The sequence below is a fragment of the Pavona decussata genome, unplaced genomic scaffold, assembly GCF_977016875.1.
Source record: "Pavona decussata unplaced genomic scaffold, jaPavDecu1.1 SCAFFOLD_300, whole genome shotgun sequence".
Taxonomy (NCBI): domain Eukaryota; kingdom Metazoa; phylum Cnidaria; class Anthozoa; order Scleractinia; family Agariciidae; genus Pavona; species Pavona decussata.
The window spans coordinates 47,083-69,399 of NW_028145697.1; the positions used below are offsets into that span (position 1 = coordinate 47,083).

At 39.0% G+C, this 22,317-nt stretch overlaps 3 protein-coding genes and 1 long non-coding RNA gene across 5 annotated transcripts in view; 2 read left to right on the forward strand and 2 right to left on the reverse strand.

The window, feature by feature from the left end:
• Positions 1–145: 145 nt before the first annotated feature.
• LOC146454461 (uncharacterized) lies at positions 146–6,910 on the reverse strand. 2 transcript variants are annotated; one of them, XM_085095258.1, is made up of 8 exons: positions 6,648–6,910; positions 5,382–5,471; positions 4,829–4,933; positions 4,142–4,309; positions 3,409–3,643; positions 2,811–2,933; positions 1,244–1,366; positions 146–828 (listed from the first exon to the last, which is right to left on the reverse strand). In XM_085095258.1, exons 1-8 carry the CDS (start codon positions 6,908–6,910, stop codon positions 463–465), a joined length of 1,473 nt encoding a protein of 490 aa, XP_084951384.1. In that variant the 3' UTR covers positions 146–462. The 2 variants fall into 2 exon arrangements, with proteins under 2 accessions (XP_084951384.1, XP_084951385.1); XM_085095259.1 differs by lacking the exon at positions 4,829–4,933.
• An 85-nt stretch (positions 6,911–6,995) lies between these two features.
• Positions 6,996–14,907, forward strand: LOC146454462 (heat shock 70 kDa protein 12A-like). Its single transcript, XM_085095257.1, has 7 exons — positions 6,996–7,124; positions 7,204–7,281; positions 9,960–10,282; positions 11,190–11,414; positions 11,670–11,847; positions 12,301–12,832; positions 13,624–14,907. The coding sequence occupies exons 2-7, from the start codon at positions 7,263–7,265 to the stop codon at positions 14,141–14,143; spliced, it is 1,797 nt and encodes a 598-aa protein (XP_084951383.1). The 5' UTR covers positions 6,996–7,124; positions 7,204–7,262; the 3' UTR covers positions 14,144–14,907.
• Positions 14,908–15,375: 468 nt separating this feature from the next.
• Positions 15,376–16,023, forward strand: LOC146454463 (uncharacterized). The gene is made up of 2 exons (XR_014859222.1): positions 15,376–15,816; positions 15,853–16,023. It is a non-coding gene; the product is annotated as an uncharacterized LOC146454463 (long non-coding RNA).
• A 39-nt stretch (positions 16,024–16,062) lies between these two features.
• Positions 16,063–22,317, reverse strand: part of LOC146454464 (uncharacterized) — a 65,906-nt gene continuing 59,651 nt past the window's right edge. Inside the window, exons 44-47 of the mRNA XM_085095361.1 lie at positions 19,045–19,163; positions 18,250–18,347; positions 17,503–17,910; positions 16,063–16,695 (exon numbers count right to left, since the gene is read on the reverse strand). Coding sequence (XP_084951487.1) covers positions 16,584–16,695; positions 17,503–17,910; positions 18,250–18,347; positions 19,045–19,163 — 737 coding nt within the window. The 3' untranslated portion in view covers positions 16,063–16,583. The remainder of the gene's footprint in view (positions 16,696–17,502; positions 17,911–18,249; positions 18,348–19,044; positions 19,164–22,317) is intronic.

The following is a 22,317-nucleotide window of genomic DNA, read 5'->3' on the forward strand; positions in this document are numbered from 1 at the left end:
GCAATGAAAGGAAAAAAAAAGGGCCCCGAAATTAAACACCTTACTGAAGTGTTTTGGGTCAACTTACTCTTGGGTATTTTCTTCTGAATATATAACGTCGTCCTTTGGATAAAAGCAAATATGCAATAACAATAAGCGATGCAAGAACGTTGCATTTTCGATGTTTATTGCACTGTGCTTAAATTCTGTACTGGTATGACCTAAAACAAGCGGGTTTAAATTATAAAAGTGTCCTTGTATGGTTTGGTTCTCTATCACTGATGCTGCACGCTCGGTATATCTTAGAAAAACAAACAACAATAACTACAACAACAAAAATCTCCTTGATACCACCTATGTTGAAAATGCTACCTTAACTAATTGAATAATCTATATATCATTTTCATTTCAAAAAATACGATAAAATAAAATAAAAATCTGTTTTGTTTTAAACGTTCACAACTACCGTTAATACATGGAATGCTAGCGATAGCTACCCAGGACAACCTCGCCTTTCTTAATGACATGGCCATCACAATCTTTAAGGACGGGCCACAAATGACACAAAATAGCCTGACCCTCCAGATGACCTGAGCGACGAGTGAGGCCCCATCTCTCAGAGGGCGGAAACGCTTGACTCACCACGTGACATTTGGAGCTGTAAACAGCAGCCGAGTGATCGATTTTCAGTGGAGGTACTTGAGTTAAAGCGCACCAAGCAAACCGTACACAGTAGTTTATGTAATCGGTCAATGCATGTAAGAGGAGGCTGTCATATTCTAAAAGAAAATAGCCTGTTGTCGAATAGTTGCGTTGCTTCGATTTTGTCACAATAGAATGTGTCACATCCTGCAAAAGCAACAGCATCATACATCAAGCTTAGCTTTATCCACTCTTGTCTCATTATAAGGTTATTTTATTTATTAAATATTTTAATTATGCGTGAGGTCTAGGCTTTCTTGCCTTTTCTTGATAAGAAAAATTTCCGAGTGTCTAATACCAAGTTAACCACGATCTGCTGGTTGTTTAAAAACATTTTCTAAAGATAACGCTGTGCGATTTGTGAAGACAAGAGAAGTCCAAAAATGAATAAATGACACAGGAGACTACAGGCGGTTGCTCATATGTAAAATTAATTAGACGTTATGAAAGAACAGATGAATGCACCACGAAATACAAAATGTAAGTGGTACGTACCGAGATTACAAGCTTATACATGTATATGTGTACGACTAAACTGTGGCATCACTTAAAGTAAACTTACCTTAACAAGCAAACTCAAATCGTGAGTTCTTGCTTCTTCTTTGACCAGGATCATCACCTCACTCAGAGCATCATGAGTCGCTTTCACAGTTTCTCTTTGGAGATCATATTGTCGTCTCCAAAGCTATTACATAAAGAAAATCAACCAAAAGGAAGAATATTCATGACAAGAAGTGGTATTAAAAAGACCCCTAGAGAGCTGAAATGTACATAGGAATATCTTCCTTCCCTGCACGATATTTATTTTAGAGACAACTACAGTTATTCCTGGTATTCGTTAATCGTGTTTCGGACTGATTAAGTTCATGTGGAACGGAAGTTTTTTCCCTTCTCCGGTCATTTTTTTGTTTCATGGTATTTTTTAATTGTTTTGTTTTAATAGGCCATTTCTGAGTTGCTTTGAACCTCGTTACGAAAGCGAGACTAAACGCAAAGGATTTCATGTGAAAATAAGTTTTGTCTGAATAAGAATGGAAACTAATTTTCAGAGTGAAACCTTTGCACGAAGCCTCACCCTCACAATGAGGTTCAAAGCAAGTAGGAAACGGCATTTCTTTATTTATTGTGAGGCCAGTTCATTACACTTAAACTTGAACTTCGTGCACACATGCATCTCCCCCCCCCCCCCCCCCCCCATTACAACCCATATGTCTGACTAGGTGTACTGTAGGTGAAATTTATGAGCGAAAAAATCCTTTTCGGCAACTAGCCCCTTGAAGGGCAGAATTTAAGTCATGAACAACTACGGTTGCGTGAGCTGTTGATATGTGAGCTGTTGTTGTATGTGATAGTTAACTAATTGCATTTGCAGAAGAATAATTACAAAATATGCCTTTTCAAAACAGTCACCCCAAAACCTGGTGTAGTTGCCTTAACTCCAGCGGGTCTCCTGTAGCTCCGCCGAGTAGAGCATCCGAACTGGTGATGGAACGTCAAGCTTCACTCAAGTTGGGAAAACTCGGTTTTCCTTTGACAGATAATGCCTTGACTGACTGAATACCAGGCACATAGATTTCGTTACGCGACTATTCTGATCAATTCGTTCTTAATCTCCTGTAGTTCGCACAAACCTCTTTGATTATAGGAAATTGAAGGGCAATGCAAAGGGTTTGTGACATTCACGAAAATTTATCAGGCCACGAATTGTGCAGTATCTTTCAGGCGATAAATTCACAGCGCATTTCAAGGACTTCAGTATGGATGAAAGTGGAGCGGAAGAATTCCAACAGTCTGATAATCTGGCCAAGGTTTTTCAAGACTAACTAGAACAAAAATTTTATATAATATTTTATATATAACAAAGACTTTGAGCTCTGAAACATGGTAGTTTTAAGTTATGCAGTTAAACAGAAATGTCACGTTTAAGGGAGTCGTTTGATGTTTGTGACACTGAGGCCAAGGAGAAGGAAAAAGTAGCGTTCGTATGCAAATGGTCAGTGATCAGTGTGTTCTTACTCCTTTCCATGCATGTGCGTCCACCCATCTTAACTTGTAGCTACATAAAGTGTTTGTGACATTGTTCTCGAAGAGAGGATAACAAAATGCCTTTCTAATTAAATAGCATGTACCTTATCCTGGAACGTTTTGTTGTCTGACCCAATTGAAGGAGCCTCCGAAGCTAAAGTTCTCAGCACAATGGACGTGAAATTTGCGAACGAGTCCCTCATACCTGCAACGACTTCGTAGGCCGTCTGAAAAAGAAAATATTTGGAATCCGTGTGGAATGAGTCCGCACCTACCGACGGTTTAGATATAGTTGGGGGGAGGGGAAGGTAATGCTTCCACTCTGAGCAAACGTTGGGATAAATACGTCTGAATGCGAAGCTATTGTTTACACAAGTTTTCTTTATTTAAATAAACATTCCCATTTCAGAATTGGCTCTATTGAACTTCCATAACCTTGCTTAAGTCGAGGTATCCTTTACAGATTGAACTGGGCCTCTGTTTGGCTTAGTGACCGCAATAACTAGTGCCGGTAATGGAGGACCTATTAATTTTCAATCACTCATGACAGCTGTTCTTGAGGCGGATACGTGCATGGAGAGAATGTCGTTAATTACTTAGATTACTTACAAGTTGATTACTTATAGAAGTATGTATAAGCTAGCATATGTTCTTTTTTTTTTGGGGGGGGGGGGGGTGGGGGGGAAATTGGGTGCTATGTACCTCAAATATAAAGCAGGCGAGTCTGCAACACTTCAAATAATCATCCGGTGAAATTCTGGTTACGCGCATAGTGCGAATAACTCTGGTTGTTATGATTTCAATGGCATCAACACGAGCACCATCCTTGAAGTCAATAACGTATTCACTCTCGAGTTGAGATTGTCTGTTGTGGCTCAAAGTGTTCTCTGTCCTCCTCTGGTCAGACCTAACTCTTCTTTCTGAGAAAGCAGCGTGCCTGTAAAATTTCCAAAGGTATGCTTTAGTTGTTACAGCAATAGAAATGAAATAACGTACCAAAACATGCTCGCCCAAATTTGTCGACATTGTGAATGAGTGCAAAATGTGATTGACAATTGCTTTGAACAGTCAACAGGCTTGTCGAAGACTGTAGTTTCTAATTTTTATAGCCATTGAACGATAATTAAGCTTGTGTACAGGGTATTTGTGATTTCCATATTATCGAACTACACCTGTACTTGTTTACGGATTTTTTTATTTGTCTTGTCATAGTAATTGTTATTGTTTTGTGTTTTCCCTTTGACGTGTATCGCGTGCAGTGAACTCAGATCGTATAATAAAAAGGGTTAGAGACTGTTATTAGTTCGTGTTTTGTTTACTGACAAGTACACGCACTTGCTGACTGAAGAAGGCCTAGTGCAGTATTGAACATTTCTCGTTCATTGTACTCACTCACTTTCTTATTAGTCTTGCTTTCTTCGCGATTTGTCCCTACCTTTCTTTAAAGCTGTCAAGCTCCTTTCGTTTCTCCTCGAGGTCATGCCTGGCCCTTAACATCTGTTCTTTATAGCTATTTTGATGTTTTGAAGCTGCACTAGCTTGATGTTGCGGATTCTGCTCGTATTCCTGCAATTTCTTCTTCAACTTCGCACATTCTTCGGTACTGTGGGAACAATCGCAAGTTAGTAAGCTACTTCTCCATTTTTAACTTCTTTTGGGCGTAATTTTTTTTTTTTTTTGTTTGTTTGTTTGTTTGTTTTTTTTGCTTTACGTTCCCGTTGGCGGTTGGGCCACGATCGCTCGAAGGCCGAAACGAGGAAACGTCGATCAAGGCAGCGAGCGACAATATTTCTGGTTCGCGCCACAGTCTTATCGTTTACCGTTCTCCTTGAACTATTGTAACTCATATAAAACATTAACAGCGCTGAAGGGAAGACACTTTTGAATCAAATTTTCATCATCGTGAATGCCTTCGATATTACTTCTGCCACAGCCAAGGCAACATAATTTGTGCTGTGGGAAAACTAAAAATTATTGATTAATTTTCGTGCCCTCAGACAGTCAGACTAGAGTATTTTTTTCCAGTCACATGATCAAGACCGAGTTGAATAATCACAAAATCTTAACGTATAAAAGTGAATCTTAATTCGCTCTAATCGGTGCTGATATAGAATTGCATTACCTTTCTTTTAAGCGATATTGTAGCTGAGTGTTGTTTTTCTGTAAGATTTGGACCTCATTATTGTTCTTCAGCTGCTCTTCGTAATGGGTCGTCAACTGTACAATCCTTTCATTTATGGCAAAAGAATATGACAAAGATTTTATAAACTATTATACTGCTTGGAAGGTTATGGGTTCGACTCCTGCTGGAAAAACTCGGATTTCTCTGTTTACGCCTATGCACAGGCAGCCCAAACGCGTCACTAGAGAGCATGTAATAATGAATCACTACTGGGACCATGACTTTTGAGTGCAAACGGTATTGGGTTTACAGGCAGCCGTTGAGAATTTAAACGCGTTGTAAGACTTTGTATGGGGAATAAAATATTGTCAATTCCAAAGCTTAAATAATGCTAAATTTCAACTTTCATTCAATAAAATGAATAAAACTGACTCACCTCTGTAGTATTTTCGTGCGTTTGGGGGTTATTTTACCTTTTCGGGCATTCTTTTAAATCACTGTTGACTATATGATAATTATTTATTTACGGTGACAAAGGAAAGGTTAAAAGTACTTCTCTTCGTGTTTGCTTTTAAGCTCTTTTTCTTTAGTTTCCAAAAGTGATTTCCAGAACTTCTCAGCTCTCTTGCTGGTTGAATCGACCCTAAAGAACGTAATTAAATTTAAGATAAAGCTGAATACAACGATTCAAGTTAAATATACGTCTAAATATATATGTATATATTTTTCTCACAACTAGATAAATGTTATTATCATGCACAATTGGAGGAAATTACGCGCGGTTGATTAGTATAGGTTGCTTTAAAGTCTGAAAGCTACGTAATTAAATATGCGAAGACAGGTTAGCTATTTACGAAACTGTGTCATATCGATTTCAGCGTTTGTCTTCTTCCTATTGGCTAAATAAGCAACGAGAATCAATTACGTCTGGACGTTTAAATTAACATCTAGCGTGAAGTCGTCCAAATTGATTCAAGTTTCCCAGGCTTCATCACGAAGAGCTAGACAGCTAGTGTGCATGAAACAGCAATTTTGAAAATTGTCTCCTCTCCACGAAACTTAAATTCATAACGCGTTGATTGCAGCTGATTACCATTGGATCTCGTTTTTCAATCCTTTTTTTTTTTTTTCAATCCAGCAATTTTGTAATTTGTAACTTTTGCAATTAGAAAAGGGCAGAAGCTGCACAGGTAGTACTAATGGCTAAATATTAAACAGGGGAAAGATTCTCGCACTTACATACGCAACTTAAGCAGTTGTAATAAAAAAAAGGCATGAATAAATAAATAAATAAATAAACAAACAAACAACCAACCAAACAAACAAACAAACAAATAAATAAATAAATTAATTAATTAATTAAATAAAATAACGGGATTTGAACCATGACCTCCGCGATGCCGGTGTAGTGTTCTACCAATTGAGCTGTCAAGCCAACTGGCAACTCGGGTTACTTACCCATATATATTTAGTATTAAATGCGATAAACTAATGAATTATATAGGCTTTGAGATCTTGGATGACAATGTATATTAAAGGTGTACTTTATCTTCGCGGATATGAGAGTTTTAGTTTAGTAGCAACACTTAAACAGCATCCAGATCGTCAGAATGCGAGAACAAAACGCCAAGTAGCGAGCTATGTGCATACAACAATCACAAGGTGGCAACCACGAAGGCATTGTCTGAGGTGTCTTGTCTGAATAGAAGCAGTTGATTAATTTCCCGTTAGTAACTTGGGTTTGGAAAAGAGTTTTGCTGGTTAAGATTGATCTACAGGCTAAAAATATAAAGAAGTGCAGCGTATATATTATAATCACCTTGAATGCGACGTATTTGCTTCTCTCTTCAGTTTCCTAATTTCACTTTCAAGTCGAGTTAACTCGTCTGGAAGCCGCCTCAACAACTTCATAAACTCTCCGTTGGTAGAAAGTGATTCCGTTTGACTTGAGTCAAATGATTCTCGTCGACTTCCAGCCCGTGAGCTCGATGGCATAGAATTACGGCCTGCCATGTTAATGTTGAATCTGCAATGTGTATCGATGTTCAAGCAAACGCTCTGACTACTATTCCCGGAATCCATGTACTTCCGCTTTGAAACTTTCACTTTCGAGGAAAACCGGAAAGCGTCACGCTCTTTGATTTTCGGCTTGAAAGTGAAATAATGACAAATCGATGGCACTTTACTTCAGTACACGAAACAAATTCCATCTCGTCCAAGGGAAAACATTTACTGTAGTCCATTCTCATTTTGCTTCTGTTTTGTTTTGACTTAGGAAAAAAATACATCAAGTTAAGTAAGCATGTAACACGTACATTACACGTTACACGTCATTAACGTCAGCTTATTCCGGGAAATTTCCCTTCAATATACAGCTTCATCGCATCGTTGTTTTTAAACCTGGAGGCCATTTTGAAAGGAAAACCTGGGGAACATGGCTTTTTCGGTACAAGGTAACAGTTTTAGGCATAATTATCTATGTATTAATATCGTCTTAGACTTTATGGATGGATCTTGAGTCGTCGAGGTTGAAGAAGCTGTAGGTTTTATCAATGCAACGACGGAATGACATTTGGCACAAGTACTCAACCGACCTTCTTTAAGCAAATGTTTCTGCGAGCGGAACTGTAAACACGTTTTGATATATGTTGGTCTTAAACTCCTATACGTCTAATAGCTATTGTGCTTCATACTAACGCTAACTATTCTTATTCTGTTTTGCTGGTTGAGAACGCTTTTTTCGAGTACAGTCAGTATAAAATATAGACTGCGTATTACGGACTACGGATTACGGAATACGGAATACGGATTACGGACTGGTTATCAAACACGGACTGAGGTATATAACGAGCACTACGGACTGGGTATAAAACACGGACTAGGGTAATAAACGAGGACTGGGCATAACATAGCGAGAGCCGACACTGTCAGCATAAAATCTTGCTTTATCTCGGCAAAAACACCTGGATTTTAATACGTAAGGTCGCTCCGAAGTGTCTCGGCCTCTTGGCAACCTTTCAATAATTACGTCTTTTTTCAAACAATATTTTACCACTTACATCCTGCTTAACAGTGATTTATTAGCAAACGTTTTCTTTTATTTATTTATTTTTTAATTTTTTTGGTTTGTTTGTTTGTTTGTTTGTTTGTTCGTTTTTAAAAAAATAAGTCTCATAAAAGAAAAGCAAATCGTTTTGGATGTTGCTTACGATAGATGCCGACCGCAATTTGTGCGCGAGCGGTACAGTTCGCTTATGTGCAGTCCATGGTATGGACTTCCAGGATTAGACTGTTCCAGTCGTAAGTATTCTTATGGGCCTGCAAAACCTTAAGCCAAGGCCCGGAAACTGATTGTCTCGCCTGCGAGGATTATCCCCACCCCCCCCCCCCCCCACGCCTCTCTAGCTATTTTGACCACCAAGACGAGTTGAAGTCTTCATGTAACGGCTGGTAGATCTGTTTGAAGAAATGAGTGAAAGGTTAGTTCCCCCCCCCCCCCCCCCCCTTCCTCCCCCGGGTTACTCGGGGTGAGGGTTGTCTCGGGTAGCCGATACTATCATTATTATTACTATTATTATTATTGTTGTTGTTGTTGATGTTGTTATTATTATTATTATTATTATTATTATTATTATTATTATTATTATTATTATTATTATGCGCAGTAAAACTATCTGTATGCACAGTATAATAAGCACCACAGAGCGCGTAGCGTAACCTGTGAGCCAAGCGAAACTTAAAATAGCACGTGAATAAATCAATTATTATTATTATCAATTATAAATTATTATTATTATTATTATTATTATTATTATTATTATTATACTTTGGAACTATGTTTGTAAGCTAGCACCTCCAACCAGTTTTTGCTCTCCTAATGCCTTTCAACTTTTTGTCCGCAAATTAATGAGCACTCATTTATCGAAGGTTTATGGACTCAATAACCCCTGCACGTGGATGCTAGTCCCAACGTGTCCATGCCACTCTTATTTTTATTTATTTATTTATTTATTTATTTATGTATGTACGTATGTACGTATGTATGTATGTATGTATGTATGTATGTATGTATGTATGTATGTATGTATGTATGTATGTATGTATGTATGTATGTATGTATGTATGTATGTATGTATGTATGTATGTATGTATGTATGTATGTATGTATTTATTTATTAATTAGCGAATGCTTGAGTATTCATTTTGTTTTAATTTAGGTCTTAATCCAGGAGTGGTGCCTCGCATGGGACGTTCGTCCCGTACCACCTGCCCCTTTTGGGTCTTATTTCGTTCTTTTTAATTTATATTATATACTGTAAGAGGAGCACCCAATAAAGCTGTTAAAAAATAGGGCATCAGAGGGCACTTAATTGATGAATAAGAAGTGGAACATTTAAACGTCTTATTTCTAAAAGACTAAAGAAGATTCTCGTTCGACTTCCTGAAGTATGTGTTTATCAATTCCTCATATTCAGTTTGAGTTTGACGTCGCTATTAAAACTACATACAAACAGTTCTGCATATTATGCTCACGCAGGAGCCCAATATGCTATTACTAAGGACCTTTTTACACAGCATGTGGTAACCCGGGTATCCGGGTTATCCTCCAGCGGCGCTAAAACATAAGGCGCCATCACATGTTAAATTTCAATCCTGCCTACCCGTGCTATATTTGTCAGATTCATCGGAGCATGCCGCAACTGAGGTAAATAAGTGCTCCAAAATCGTAATTCTTCACTGTTAATTAAGGCCATCTGGCCTCAAAACGATCTGTTTTAATGTCTAAATCGACGGAAAATCAGCGTTCTCTGTATGTTACAGTTCTTGAAACTTCGTAATTAAAACCTTCAGCGTAACCTTAGAAAGGCGTTTATCAGTTTATTAAATTATTTCAACGTTTATAGTTTACGCTTAAGATATAGTCATACCTACCTGCTTCGACTAGCTTTAGCTATTTGCGGGTAGGTATATACCTAACTTGTAACTCTCTGTTCTTAATAAAGTGTTGTTGTTGTTGTTGTTGTTGTAGATAAAACACGCGTTAAAACATACCACACATGACCCTGGATTGATCATTTACCTGCAAAATGAACATTTTTTTTTTAGCAATTATATTTTTTTTTTCTAACAGATTTCAGCGACGCTCTTCTTCATATCGAGAAGTCTTACCTTGCAACCGTTGCCATCGACTTTGGAACAACTTACAGTGGCTTTGCGTTTTCATTCAACAAGGAAAATGAAGAAAATGCCTCGATTTTCATGAATAGAGATTGGGTTAATGAGCAGGGGCATCGAACAAAGAAGACACCGACGTCCCTGTTGCTTAAACCAGACCTATCGTTCGACTCGTTTGGGTATAAAGCAGAAGAGAAGTATTGTAATCTAAAAAATGTGTATGAAGAAAAAGAGTATTGGTTTTTCCAGCATTTTAAGATGTGTTTACACAATGACGAGGTAAGTGTTCTTGAAACTGTTACTCTCTTTCAAACAAAAACAAACAAACAAACAAAACAAAAAAAAAGCACACACACTCGAAGAAGAAGAATGCATCCAAACAAACAACTACTTCACTCATGCTTTCAGGTTCGGATGAAGATAGCAACTACATACACTAAAAAAAGGAGCAACAGCCTATCACATTAAGCCCCATAACGAAAACGACGAAAACTATAGTTCGACCTAAGAGGATTAAAGATCAGCGCTGGAACTATGCTGGACGTTGCTTCGGAACACGTGATACGTGATCGTATTTTCCGCTTTGATTTCCAAATGAAGCACTGCGTACTGTGTGTGTTTTAAGCTGAACACATTAAAAAAATAACATTTAAAGAGAAAATGATAATTTTATAATTTTGTGTTAGGCCTTTGAAAGATGTAAGATTTTTTTTTTCTAGATTTCCAGGTACTGTAAATGACGCCTAACACCGCGGTTGGGCTGCAAATGTTTCCAAATTATGCTTTCCAAATTACTAATAAAACTTACCATACTATGCAATTGCAAATTAACGGGGGGCAGGGATGGTGCAATGGTGAGAGCACTCGCCTCCCACCAATGTAGCCCGGGTTCGATTCCCGGACTCGGCGTCGTATGTGAGTTAAGTTTGTTGTTGGTTCTCGTCCTTGCTCCGAGATGTTTTTCTCCGGCTACTCCGGTTTTCCCCTCTCCTCAAACACCAGCATTTCCAAATTCTAATTCGATCTGGAATCTGAGGGCCACAGGTTTGTCAGTCGTATCAGACTGTTAACTGTCACCCTCGTTAAACAAAGTTGATTCAGTTATCGAATTACGGTAATATAAAATATGTGGATTTAAGGCTTGCTTTTTGCGGTTTTAACTTATTTGTCCTTGGAAATGCTGTAGAGCCTGAACTTGGAGACCAAGATAATAGCAGCCAATGGAAGAAGCTTGAAAGCCAAAACAGTGTTTGCCCACTCCATCAGGTTTCTTAAGGACGAAGCAGTGGGAATTATTCGACGGGAAACTGGAGATGAAGGTTATCAAGTGGAAGATATTCGATGGGTGTTAACGGTGCCTGCTATATGGACTCCAAAAGCAAAGCAGTTCATGAGAGAAGCCGCCTATGAAGTATGAAAATGAATTGTTGAACAATTAGTTTTGCTGCCATATAAATTTACCTGTTATAAACAGTTTTGAAGTGGGACATATTATCCTAAAACCATCAAATATTTATTTATTTGTCTACAATAATAATGTGGATTTGGCAGCCGTGTTTAGTAAGATGATACACTACCCTAAAGATTTTTTTAGCTGTGTTGCAGGGATTTTCTAGCCACTGTAGTAATTTCCAAATAACACACCTGCTGTTTTTGCACCTGGCAGGCTGGTATTGGCTCACGCGAAAACCCGGAACAGTTGCTCATTGCGTTAGAACCTGAAGCCGCTGCAGTTTTCTGCACAGAGAGGAAGCTTGGCGACCCCGCATCAGATAAGAAAAGTGTCTCAGTAGAGGGCCAACTGTCGACACCTAATTCACAGTACATGGTTGTTGACATTGGAGGTAAGTGCTTTCCAAAATGCAAGTATAGTCCAAGAACCGTTCAATGAAGAAGACTGAGGCTTTGTATATTAATCGGAAAACATTTCGTTACCACCTTTACTGCTTTGTTTTTCAGATATAGAGCTGATACTGTACAATTCTTCTTTTCAGGTAAAATTTTCCTAGTTAATGACAGCCGTCTGGCACACTGATTAATGAAAGGAAATTCCACCGCGCACTATCCCTATCCCGTCTGTGGTTGTTGCTGAAGGTACAGGCAAAAGGGACTGGTTTTGAAGGGATATATTATAAATTTTGCCTTCTGTTGCCTCTTTTTATCTTAACACAGTTTGTCCCCCATTTGGCTGTCAAGGCAGGGATATGGTGGCAAGGCCATTATTACATTCTTTTGTTTTCTTACTAATACTAATTACAACGTTGCATGCTCACGTAACTGATTTCTTACAATTTTAGGTGGTACACTCGACGTGACAGTACATGAAAAACAGGATGACGGTAGCATCAAAGAAATCCACAAAGTAACTGGCGGGCCCTACGGCGGTATGAAGGTGAATTACCAGTTTAAAAGTCTTCTGGATCAGATTTTTGGTGATCAAAAGCTGTATGACTACCGCGCCCAGTTCCCATCTGACTGGCTTAAGTTGATAAGTGATTTTGAAGCAAAGAAGCGTGGAACACGTGCCCTCGAGAAGAAACAAACAAGAATTCGCCTGCCGCTTAGCCTTGTTTCCTTTGTGAATGATTGTCGTAGTGCGGCACTGAAGCGGTATGGATCAGGTGAAGTTAGGATACTCAACGATGAGTATCTCTGTTTGAGTGCAAGAGTAATGGTAAAGCTCTTTGAGCCTGTCCTAGAAGCTATGAAAGATCATTTGAGAGTTCTTCTGAGTAACCCTCAGCTTTCAAAAGTCAAAGTAATGCTCTTGGTCGGTGGATTCGCAGACTCTCCTCTGTTACAAGATGAAATCAAGAAAGAGTTCACAAGGTATATTGTGTGAATATGCATCATTTTAAACGTTGGAATAACACCTGCCTGCAAGCGTGATAAAAAAAAAATCTCAACGTCATTTAGGTGTTGCTGGGGGCAGTCTAGCTTATAGCAAGACGATTTTGAGAAATGTTTTAAACACTTCGTTGCCCAATCACGTTGTGTAGTGCATCAGCGGAAGAAAATCATGGATCTTGAATCTAAATTTGGGCGATTGTAAGTGGAGAGCTTGGATTTTATTTAACTTTGGTGGCATAAAAATAAAGCATATGCCTCTTGGTTAGTCTTCTTTTGTTCCTAACACGTACCGGCAATTTTGTTCACAAAATGCCTAGTTCTCTCCAAACCTGAATTTTCAAGCACGGCGAATTTTCGCAATTCGCGGAACGACAACGAATGCATTTTGTTAAAGAAAGCATTACTTACCAAATTTAATGATATGCAATCATGTGCTCGAAGACAAGCTTCAAACATGTTTAGTTTCCTGAGAAAAACTTAGGACCTTGATCTCTAGGGCCCTAATGAACAGCAGCTTTCTGACGGTGTCCAGAGAACCCGGTAACAATCTGGAATAGGGGTATCCTCTGGCGAAGTCGCCCACAGATTTAGAGAGTTCATTGATGGACTTCGTTCTCAATTCCGTCACTTGGAAGGCAATGACGTAGAACAATGACAGCAACAATAACAATAGCAGCAATAGCAGTGATAAAGATATTAATACTTAAAATTACATTGATAATACTCAGTAACGACTAGTGAAGCATAATTTGAAAATCCTTATTTCTTAGGAGATGCCGTGTGATTGTACCAAGTGATGCTAGCATAGCCGTTATGCAGGGCGCCGTAATGTTTGGCAAGAAGCCCAACAAAATTACTGAGAGGGTTCTCACCAAGACCTACGGTGCTGATTGCTGCCGAGATTTTATTAAGGGCGTTCACCCTGAGAAAAACAAGTTCCTCGTTAATGGAAAAGAGATGTGCAGTGATGTCTTCAACTGCTTCGTGAAGGAAAATGAAATTGTTAAACTTGGGCAGAGAATCAAAAGCATGTATCGACCCCTGCTCCCAAACGAGAGACAGATTACATATTCATTCTACGCTGCTGACGACCCTAATGCTCTGCTGATCACAGAAAGTGGAGTGAAAAGGATAGGAAGAGTTGTGGTTATGTCCCCCGATACATGGAAAGGTATGGACCGGCAAGTGGAGGTCAGTATGTACTTCGGAGGAACAGAGATTACTGCTACAGCGCGTGACATTTCCAGTGGAAACACGGCGCAGACCACGCTTGACTTTTTCCAGATTTAGTGACTCACAAAAACGTTTTCTGTAACAAAGTGTTAGAAAGCAACTAAGTGCAATTTTGTGTATATGCTACTGTAATACAATGTGTTATGCTTAAGAATGATTATCAAGAAACAAATTAAGACTTGATAAAAAGGAATAAAACATGTTGTAGCGAAAGCATTGCTGGACTCGAAAACTTCTGTGAATTCGATGGAGATGCATTGCGTGACGACAAAAAGGAAACAAAAGAATAAGGCATTAAGTAAATCTCTACTGAACCGTTGGACTCTTGGACTAACTTTTTGGATACCTTTTTGGTCCAAGTGTGTTCGACTGTTGATACTCAAAGTGGGGAGCAGAGTTCAGAAAACAATGGGCCCTTGGCCTTGGCCACTGGGCTCTTGAGCAACTTTCAAAATGGAGTGAGCCTGGATCGAGAGCGCTAAAAAGAATACAATGTAAATGTAAAAATTGGAAGAAAAGACGGCGCCCTGTTTTCGAGCAGTCTAGTTAAAAGATCCTATTCTTACTTCCGAGGACGAACTATGCTTTGAAAGGCAGGAGACTGTTTCATGAACAAGAACTTACACATATTATCTGGTGAAAAGTAATAAGTCGTTTATACTGTCGCTGTATTGTTGTGAGTGGTGAGAAAATTCATTTAGCGAGATAAATAACTAAGGTAACGACAATAGAAAAAGAAACTTGTATTATCGTTTTCCAACAACACCAAACTATAAGTAGACTCAATGTACCAGCAACAAAATATAACAGGTGTGTGTTTTAATTCATTTCGTTTTTATTGGTAATTATATTCTCCCTTTTCAATGTTAGCTAGTCCCGATCACGAGACCACAGTGCAAATACCAAGCAACAAAAATGAAAACCTCACACTGATTGAAAAACCAAACGATGACTAAAGAGCGAGCTAGTGTCGAACCCAAAGTGGAAATACATAACGGCAAAAATAAGTAGCTCACACTGTATTGAATACCCGAAGGATAACTAAAAAGTGAGCTAGACCAGAGCTTACAATACACATACTCCTGACTCATACATGAAAGCAAAAATGAAAAGCTCTAACTGTATTGTAAACCCATGAGAATTCGACTAGACGGCGAGAAAACCCTTGCATACTTGCATTTATTATGGCAACTGTCGTCCTACTAAAATGAAAATAAAGATAATATCGAAAAAAAAATGAAAAAAAAAAGAACTTTTGTTTGGTTAGGCTACTATTCAAAAGGAATCCTAGAAATGGAACTTGAACTTATGTAACTACTTTTAAAGAATGTAAGGGCCACGGAAAATAACAACCAGTTTCAGTAGTCGTGTTTGTTCAGTGGCCTGGCCTTTGAGTGGAAGCGAGGTAGGAGTTGATTTTGTTTGTTACAAACTTCAGAGCTATTCACATGAAAATGAAAACCTGTCAGAATAAGAGCAGCGTGATTTTTATATCAAATGAGGTAAGGCTTGTATCAGAACAAAGTCAACTCCTGACAACTACCCGGAGGCCAGATCTCTGACAAAACAATGGGTGGTTTGCGTTGCCGCCATGTTGGTGTGACCGCTTTCATGATCAGTTAAGTCTGTGATACGAAAACCAACTTGACGTAGCTTGCAGTACCCTCGGTGTAGTGGATCAATGTTTACTGTTCTTAATGTTACCTTGGCAAAGACATTTTGGCAGCCAAGTTTCTCAGAAACTGCAATTTCCCGCCGTTTAAAAGACATGGCGTAATATTTAACTCATGTGAGGTCATGGGCATACTTTGCAGACCCTTTTGAATGACATCCTTGTACAGACAAGATTCAATCAGATTATCAGCATGATTTTCGGAGTTAAAGAGATAGCGTGGAATCTCTATACCCCCCCCCCCCTCCCCCTCGCTAAGACAACACTAAAGTAAGAAGCCATATAGGAAACAAGAAGAACCGACCTGTGAATCTCAAGAAGACCTTTTATTACCTACTTAGTACATCTGTATCTTCGCTACATTATTCTTACAGCCTTCGCTACGAGACAGTTGTCAAAGGACACGCTCGATCTAACCTCTGAAAATAAGCAAGCAAAGTTTTAATTTTCCCTCGGGATCGAAGCAAGTAATTACATATTTTTTGTGAACTGCTTTTATAATCACAGTAGATGAAATGTTTATCCTTTAATCGTAGTCATTGCCGTAAAACATTTTTTGCTATCGATTATCCTGCTTCGTTTATTTCTACTTAATTTAACGAACTTCGACAAGTCAAGTTGCATGCTGTCGACAAAATCACGTTGCCAATTTACTTTTTCATTTTGTATTACGGGTATGTTAAATATAATAAAAATTAGTAGAAAATAAAATCAAATAAAATAAAACCAGAAAATATGTTCTCTAATTGGAACAAACTAGCCAGCTTGCAAAGGGTAAAAATTATTTTATCCTACAATTTTTTAGTCTTCTCTTCATTTGCGAGTTCACTTTCCATTCCAGTTTGGGTCATTGTCATAGGCTTCGTTAGAAAACTCACCCACGACATTCATTTCCATATTTGCTGCTTTGTTAACGTCATCAACATGCTTGGGGATTCTATAAATAATAAGAAACAGAGTTATTACCCCCTTAAACTAGACTATAAGAAAACGAGTAATTATCATGGATTGGAAGAGTGCGTTCGATATCATGGCATCCAGACCAAATCGAGTCAACCCACGTGACTTCACTTAGCCAGCGGAATTCAAAGCTCTCGCTTGAAATCGAGGCAAGTGGTCAGCCAGGCCAAGATGGCTCCCAAACCCTGAAATCGCACAGCATCCAGAAAGAAACGACACGAATAGTATGCGTTCTTCTAACGTCGAACGCAAAAGTATTACATTAAAAGGGAGAAATCCGGATAGTGTGTCTATTGTCGAGCTTATTCCCAGACTAGGATCACCATTAACAACATTATAATCTCTGAAATGGATAAAAGAGGACCCATTTCGCCCTTCCAGGTTTTTGTCATTAAACCCATACAATATTTCGTTGCAAACGTGACTTTTTCAAAACTTTCTTTGACTAACGGCAACACTTTGTGTATGGTCAACTAGGATTGCGGAGAGAGGTGTGTAGCCAAGGTCATACTGAATATAATCATCCACTATTTCAAAAATATTTGAATCGTCACTAAACGATCTAAATTAAAATATAAAGGACCTAGTAAGCTGTAACTATGATGCATATAACTTGAACCATGTCCATGACTCATGAGATGTGGATGTGGACAAAGGCGTGCTTGTGATACTAATTAATTTCGTCAACAATTAGTAACAGTATCCTTTCCAAATCGTTTTTACAGCTATTTTTATGAAAAAGAGATTTTTTCAGAGAAATATCCAATGCTTTTATTAACGTTACTTGTTTTTCGGGTGACTGCATTTCCATGCAATCATAACCGCCAGAATAATGAGCAGCAGACCGCCAGCAAGAGATCCAGCTATGATATAATAAATGGTATTGGAATCCGCTTCCTCAGCTTCCAGCGTTGAAGTTAGTGATGCCGTTGGCGTTGTTTCAGTAAACAGCGTTTCCACTCTTGAAATGGTACCATTAATAGAGCTCGAAATCTCGGCCAGAGATCCTTTTACAATGGAGACCAGTGTGTCTTTATTTATGACCTCGCTGGACAGCCCAGGTGGGGATAGCAAATAAAATGCTAATGTTGCCAACAGGGGGTCCTGGGAAATCTGTTTTGGGTAACCAGGCAGAATGTGAACTTGGTTTTCCGTGAAGATGACGTAGTTTGCTGCTCTTCTGCGACGAGCGCTGTAACAACGAAAAGAAGAAAAGGCAAGGATAATTAACACGATTGTCCAGGGAGAAGTGATAAGATAGCGACTGTCCAATTCGTGGTCAAATGTGAAACATGGAAATACGATATTGTTGCTTTTGAAACCAAATTAAGGAAAAGGGATGAAATAAACAGAAACACGTGGCATGAAGAAGAGGCAAAAAAAGGAAGAAGGAACAAACACTCAAAAGAACAAAAAGAGCATGAAAATAAAAAAGGAAAAAAAAAAAAAAAAAACAAGAAAGAAAGAAAGAAAGAAACACGAAAGTTTAAGGGGAATGACGCGTAATGAAAACATCTGCTGGCAATTTTACCTCGCAGGTGTCGATTTGCAGTTGTCTGCTTTCGAACAATACTTTGTTGCTGCCGTTGCGACCGCCGCCTTGAATGCCTCTTCTAAGGGTTGGTTCCACTGATATGAATAGCATATAATATTAAAAACCTGATATCCAATAACGAAGTTTTTTATTTGTTACACAACATCTACAACGTCATTATTTCCCGCAGTAAAGCTTCCTTAAAAGAAAATCACACCCGTAATTTGCTGTTTCAAATTGTATTCAAATTACGAAAAAAAAATTAAATTACCAGGTTAGGCTTTCCGAGTATTGTCGACTTCTGCGATGTCATTCTAGGTTATTATACGTATATAAAAGTGTAGTTCTTGTCGTAATGGTTATGGATTTCTCTATCGATTTATAACGCAATTCGCAACATGAATTCAATTGGAGAAAGTAAAATGGTGCAAATAGCATTGAAAGTTATAAAACATTACTCTTAAATAAATGCCAAACGCTTGCTTTTGGAATTTGGCATTGATATTGAAATCGATAACTCACTTTAAAAGTCATTTACAGCGGAATAAACTGAAAGTACTAGGTTCATGGGACAAACATGAAACAACCTAGTTTGATGGCCTTTAAGCTCCCACGAGTATCCTGTAGCTCACTGGTAGAGAATCCGAACTAGTAATCGGAAGGTCCTAGGTTCGACTCCTGATAGGAGCATTCGGAGTATGACTGCGTTAGTTATTGAATAATACATCATTCTCATTTATTCACCAGGCTTAAAATATTCCATCACATTTATTCCAGGACATACTTTCTAACCTGAGAGATATTCAGTCCCTGTATCTCTAACTTGACTGACTGGTTCCCCTCCTCTGGAGTTGGTGTTCGTGGAACTGGGGCTGGCGGAGGTGGTGGCGGTTTTGCACCTTTCTCTAGACCTTGTGGATATTAAACATATCTCAAGTTTATATATAACCATAACCAATATATCGTTGATGTAAAATTGATATCTTCGAGAAAATGTGTCTGGGGTCTTTGTATTGTCAGATTGGTCACTATTTTCTATTTAATTCGAAACAAGTATTTGCTTTCCTTTGCATTGCTTGGAATAATCTAGAATCTGGGAATCAGGAAAGGTTTCCTGAAGCAAACCTTAAGTGAATGCATGATTCTTAAGATTTCTGAATATTAAGCGTGCAAGACAGAATCATAAGATAATTTTCTCAATTTTTAGGGGGAACTGTCCATAGTTCCTCATTAAGCAACTATTGAATACCTGCGAAGATGATAACGATAAAGAATTATCCGAAACGTCCGGCACTTTCCGTATAATTAACAATTATTCCACGCGCGCGCCTTGTAGTGCAGCTGCTTAGCCCAAAAAATATCAAAATCGTTCGTTTTGTGATACAAGCATGAAACTTTGCAAAAAGATAGCTCTTAGGCTGCTTATTAAATTCTGATATAGGGCCAATGTGAAATGTCACTTTGTGGGGAGATAGGCGGCGTCACGTTTGTCATTACATGAAAACGAGGCTGAAAGTGAAAACTGTGTAAAACTCCATATTTTTTACTAACAATGCAGAGATTTTGATTGTAAACAATTCAAAGGCCACATTTGAAGTATATTTAAAGTGTACTCGTTGTTTTTGAAAGCTTTTTAGACCTTTATAATGTTATTCTAGTGGTGATGTAATTAAAATACTTGTTACCACATTTACTTAAAAAATAAATAAATACCATCCTTTATCCTTGCAAATGTTCTTTTGTTGGGTAAGGGTAAGCCCTCGAAACCACTAAGAAGAAAAAAATGAGTTATTCACTAATTCACCCAGTCTTCTTTCCTGCCCTCCTTATTTCAAATAATAAAGAGCACTAGCAGGGAGGAGCAGGAAAAACTGTGCGCCATAGAAGAGAAAGAGAATGCCTGTTACAAGTATACACAGCTCTGAAAATTCACGGTGAAACGAGAAAGAGGGCCTTGTAGACGTCATGCGCAAGCTTGGGTTATGCATTTCGTATGGTCAGGTGATGGATATTTCCACGGACTTAGCTAATTCTGTCACGGCACAGTTTGAAAAGGAAGGTGTTGTCTACCCTCAAAAACTACGAAAAGATGTATTCACTACAGCAGCCATCGACAATATTGATCATAACCTGAGTTCTACAACGGCAAGCGACTCCTTTCATAGCACAACCATATCGCTAGTTCAGCATCTTACGGCCACCATAAAAGGAACTGAACGTGGAACAAATGTGATAGATGGAACTGTTCAAGAAGTGAAGGCTATATGCGAGCTACCTCTTGCTTTCTGCTAGTTAATGATCCCATCGTTCCAGAGCCTCCCAGTTGTTATATAGGCCTAGAACACGGAACGATGACTCCAGTAGATGTGCCAGAAGAAGAAGAGTTCCAATTGCTTCGAAATGCGAAAGAGTTAGCATCAAAAGCAACTCTTGAGAAAGGTGATTTTATATCCTGGGCAGCATGCCATGCATGTTGTCAACCAACAACAGCGTATGTTCCTGCAGTGATATCGCTTCTTCCTATGTTCTACAAGAACGCACATTCCATCGCGATGATTCTACACGCTATGAATATGATCAAAGCTGCAGTAAATCACGTCAACCCAGGCCAAACACCTATTATTGCACTAGATCAACCACTTTTTGCACTTGGAAAACTCATCCAGTGGAACTGGCCTTCAACTCATGGAGAGAAGTTCATTCTGATGCTTGGTGGATTACACATCGAGATGGCGGCATTTAAGCTCCTTGGAGATTGGCTTGATGGAAGTGGTTGGACCATCGCCCTTGTAGCAGCTGACGTTGCAACGGGAGGATTTGCTAATTCTTTCATCAAAGCCACTCACGTCACAATAACGAGATGGGTGCACCAGGTTACTGCCACTTGCTTGTTCATCCTGCAGAGTAAGGCATATAGTGATTACCTTGAAACCCTCGAGAATGGTGAAGAACCACTCCAGTTTACAGACTGGGTCAATAAATTGTCCAAAGAGCGCCCACAGTTTCTGTACTAGAATCGAGTACTCTTTTTAGAGTTATGTGTCTTGCAGTTAATCATAGCTATCAAAGAAGGGAACTTTTCATTGTACAAGAAGTCACTTGTCTCGCTGGTTCCGAGGATGTTCTCACTAGACCACATCAACTACGCCAGGTGGATGAGTATACATATACGTGATATGAATTTACTATCTTCAACTCACCCTGACATCCACCAGGAGTTCACAAATGGATCGTTCGTTGTAAATAAGACTGAGAAAGTTTTCTCTTCAATTGCTTTAGACCATGCGCACGAGCAAGTGAATGCGCAGGTTAAAGGGAAAGGCGGAGCCATCGGACTGACGGAAAATCCAGCAGCATTAAGAAGGTGGATGATCGCTGGTCGTGAAGTCGCAAGGATCATCCAGGAATTCGAGGAAACATATTCCAAAAAAGTCAGTGAAGAAAAGCGCGACCATCATGAGCTAATTCCGGGCGTTCAGGCTGCCTTTAAGAAGGACGTGTTGTCACTCTTGTCAGCAATTGAGGACATGGGTAATCCCTTTGAGGAGGACAGTACAGACCTTCTTGTCCTAAACTCAAAAGAAATCATGGATGATACAGTAGTTAAAGCTGTGAGAGAGGTGCTGTCTATTGGTCAGGATCAGTACAAAGCCTTTGTCAAAGAAAGATTCCAGGAAAGAACAAAGCCAATAACCGAAACAATAAAGAAGAACAAGTTACCCCTGTTCAAACAACAACAACAACCGAGGAACCCGACGAAGGATAAACAGAAAGTTACAGCCCTTAAGAACGACTTGCTTTATTTTCCCGTCTGTACATAGCCTGCCAAAGCCGCGATGGTAATCTTGAAGAATTTTTCCAGCACGAGAATCAGCCTTTTCCTCTAACTCTAGCACAAGCAGGAAAAATAAGGGAATGTCAAAAGTCAGACCTAGTGAAATGCATGGAAAGGCTTGTTGAAAGGAAGATTGATGCACCCCAGCTTGAGGCGACAATAATTGATGGTGCAGTTAGTGTTCAAATACTGAAGCCGGGAATGGCAACCACGTTTAAAGAGTATGCAGA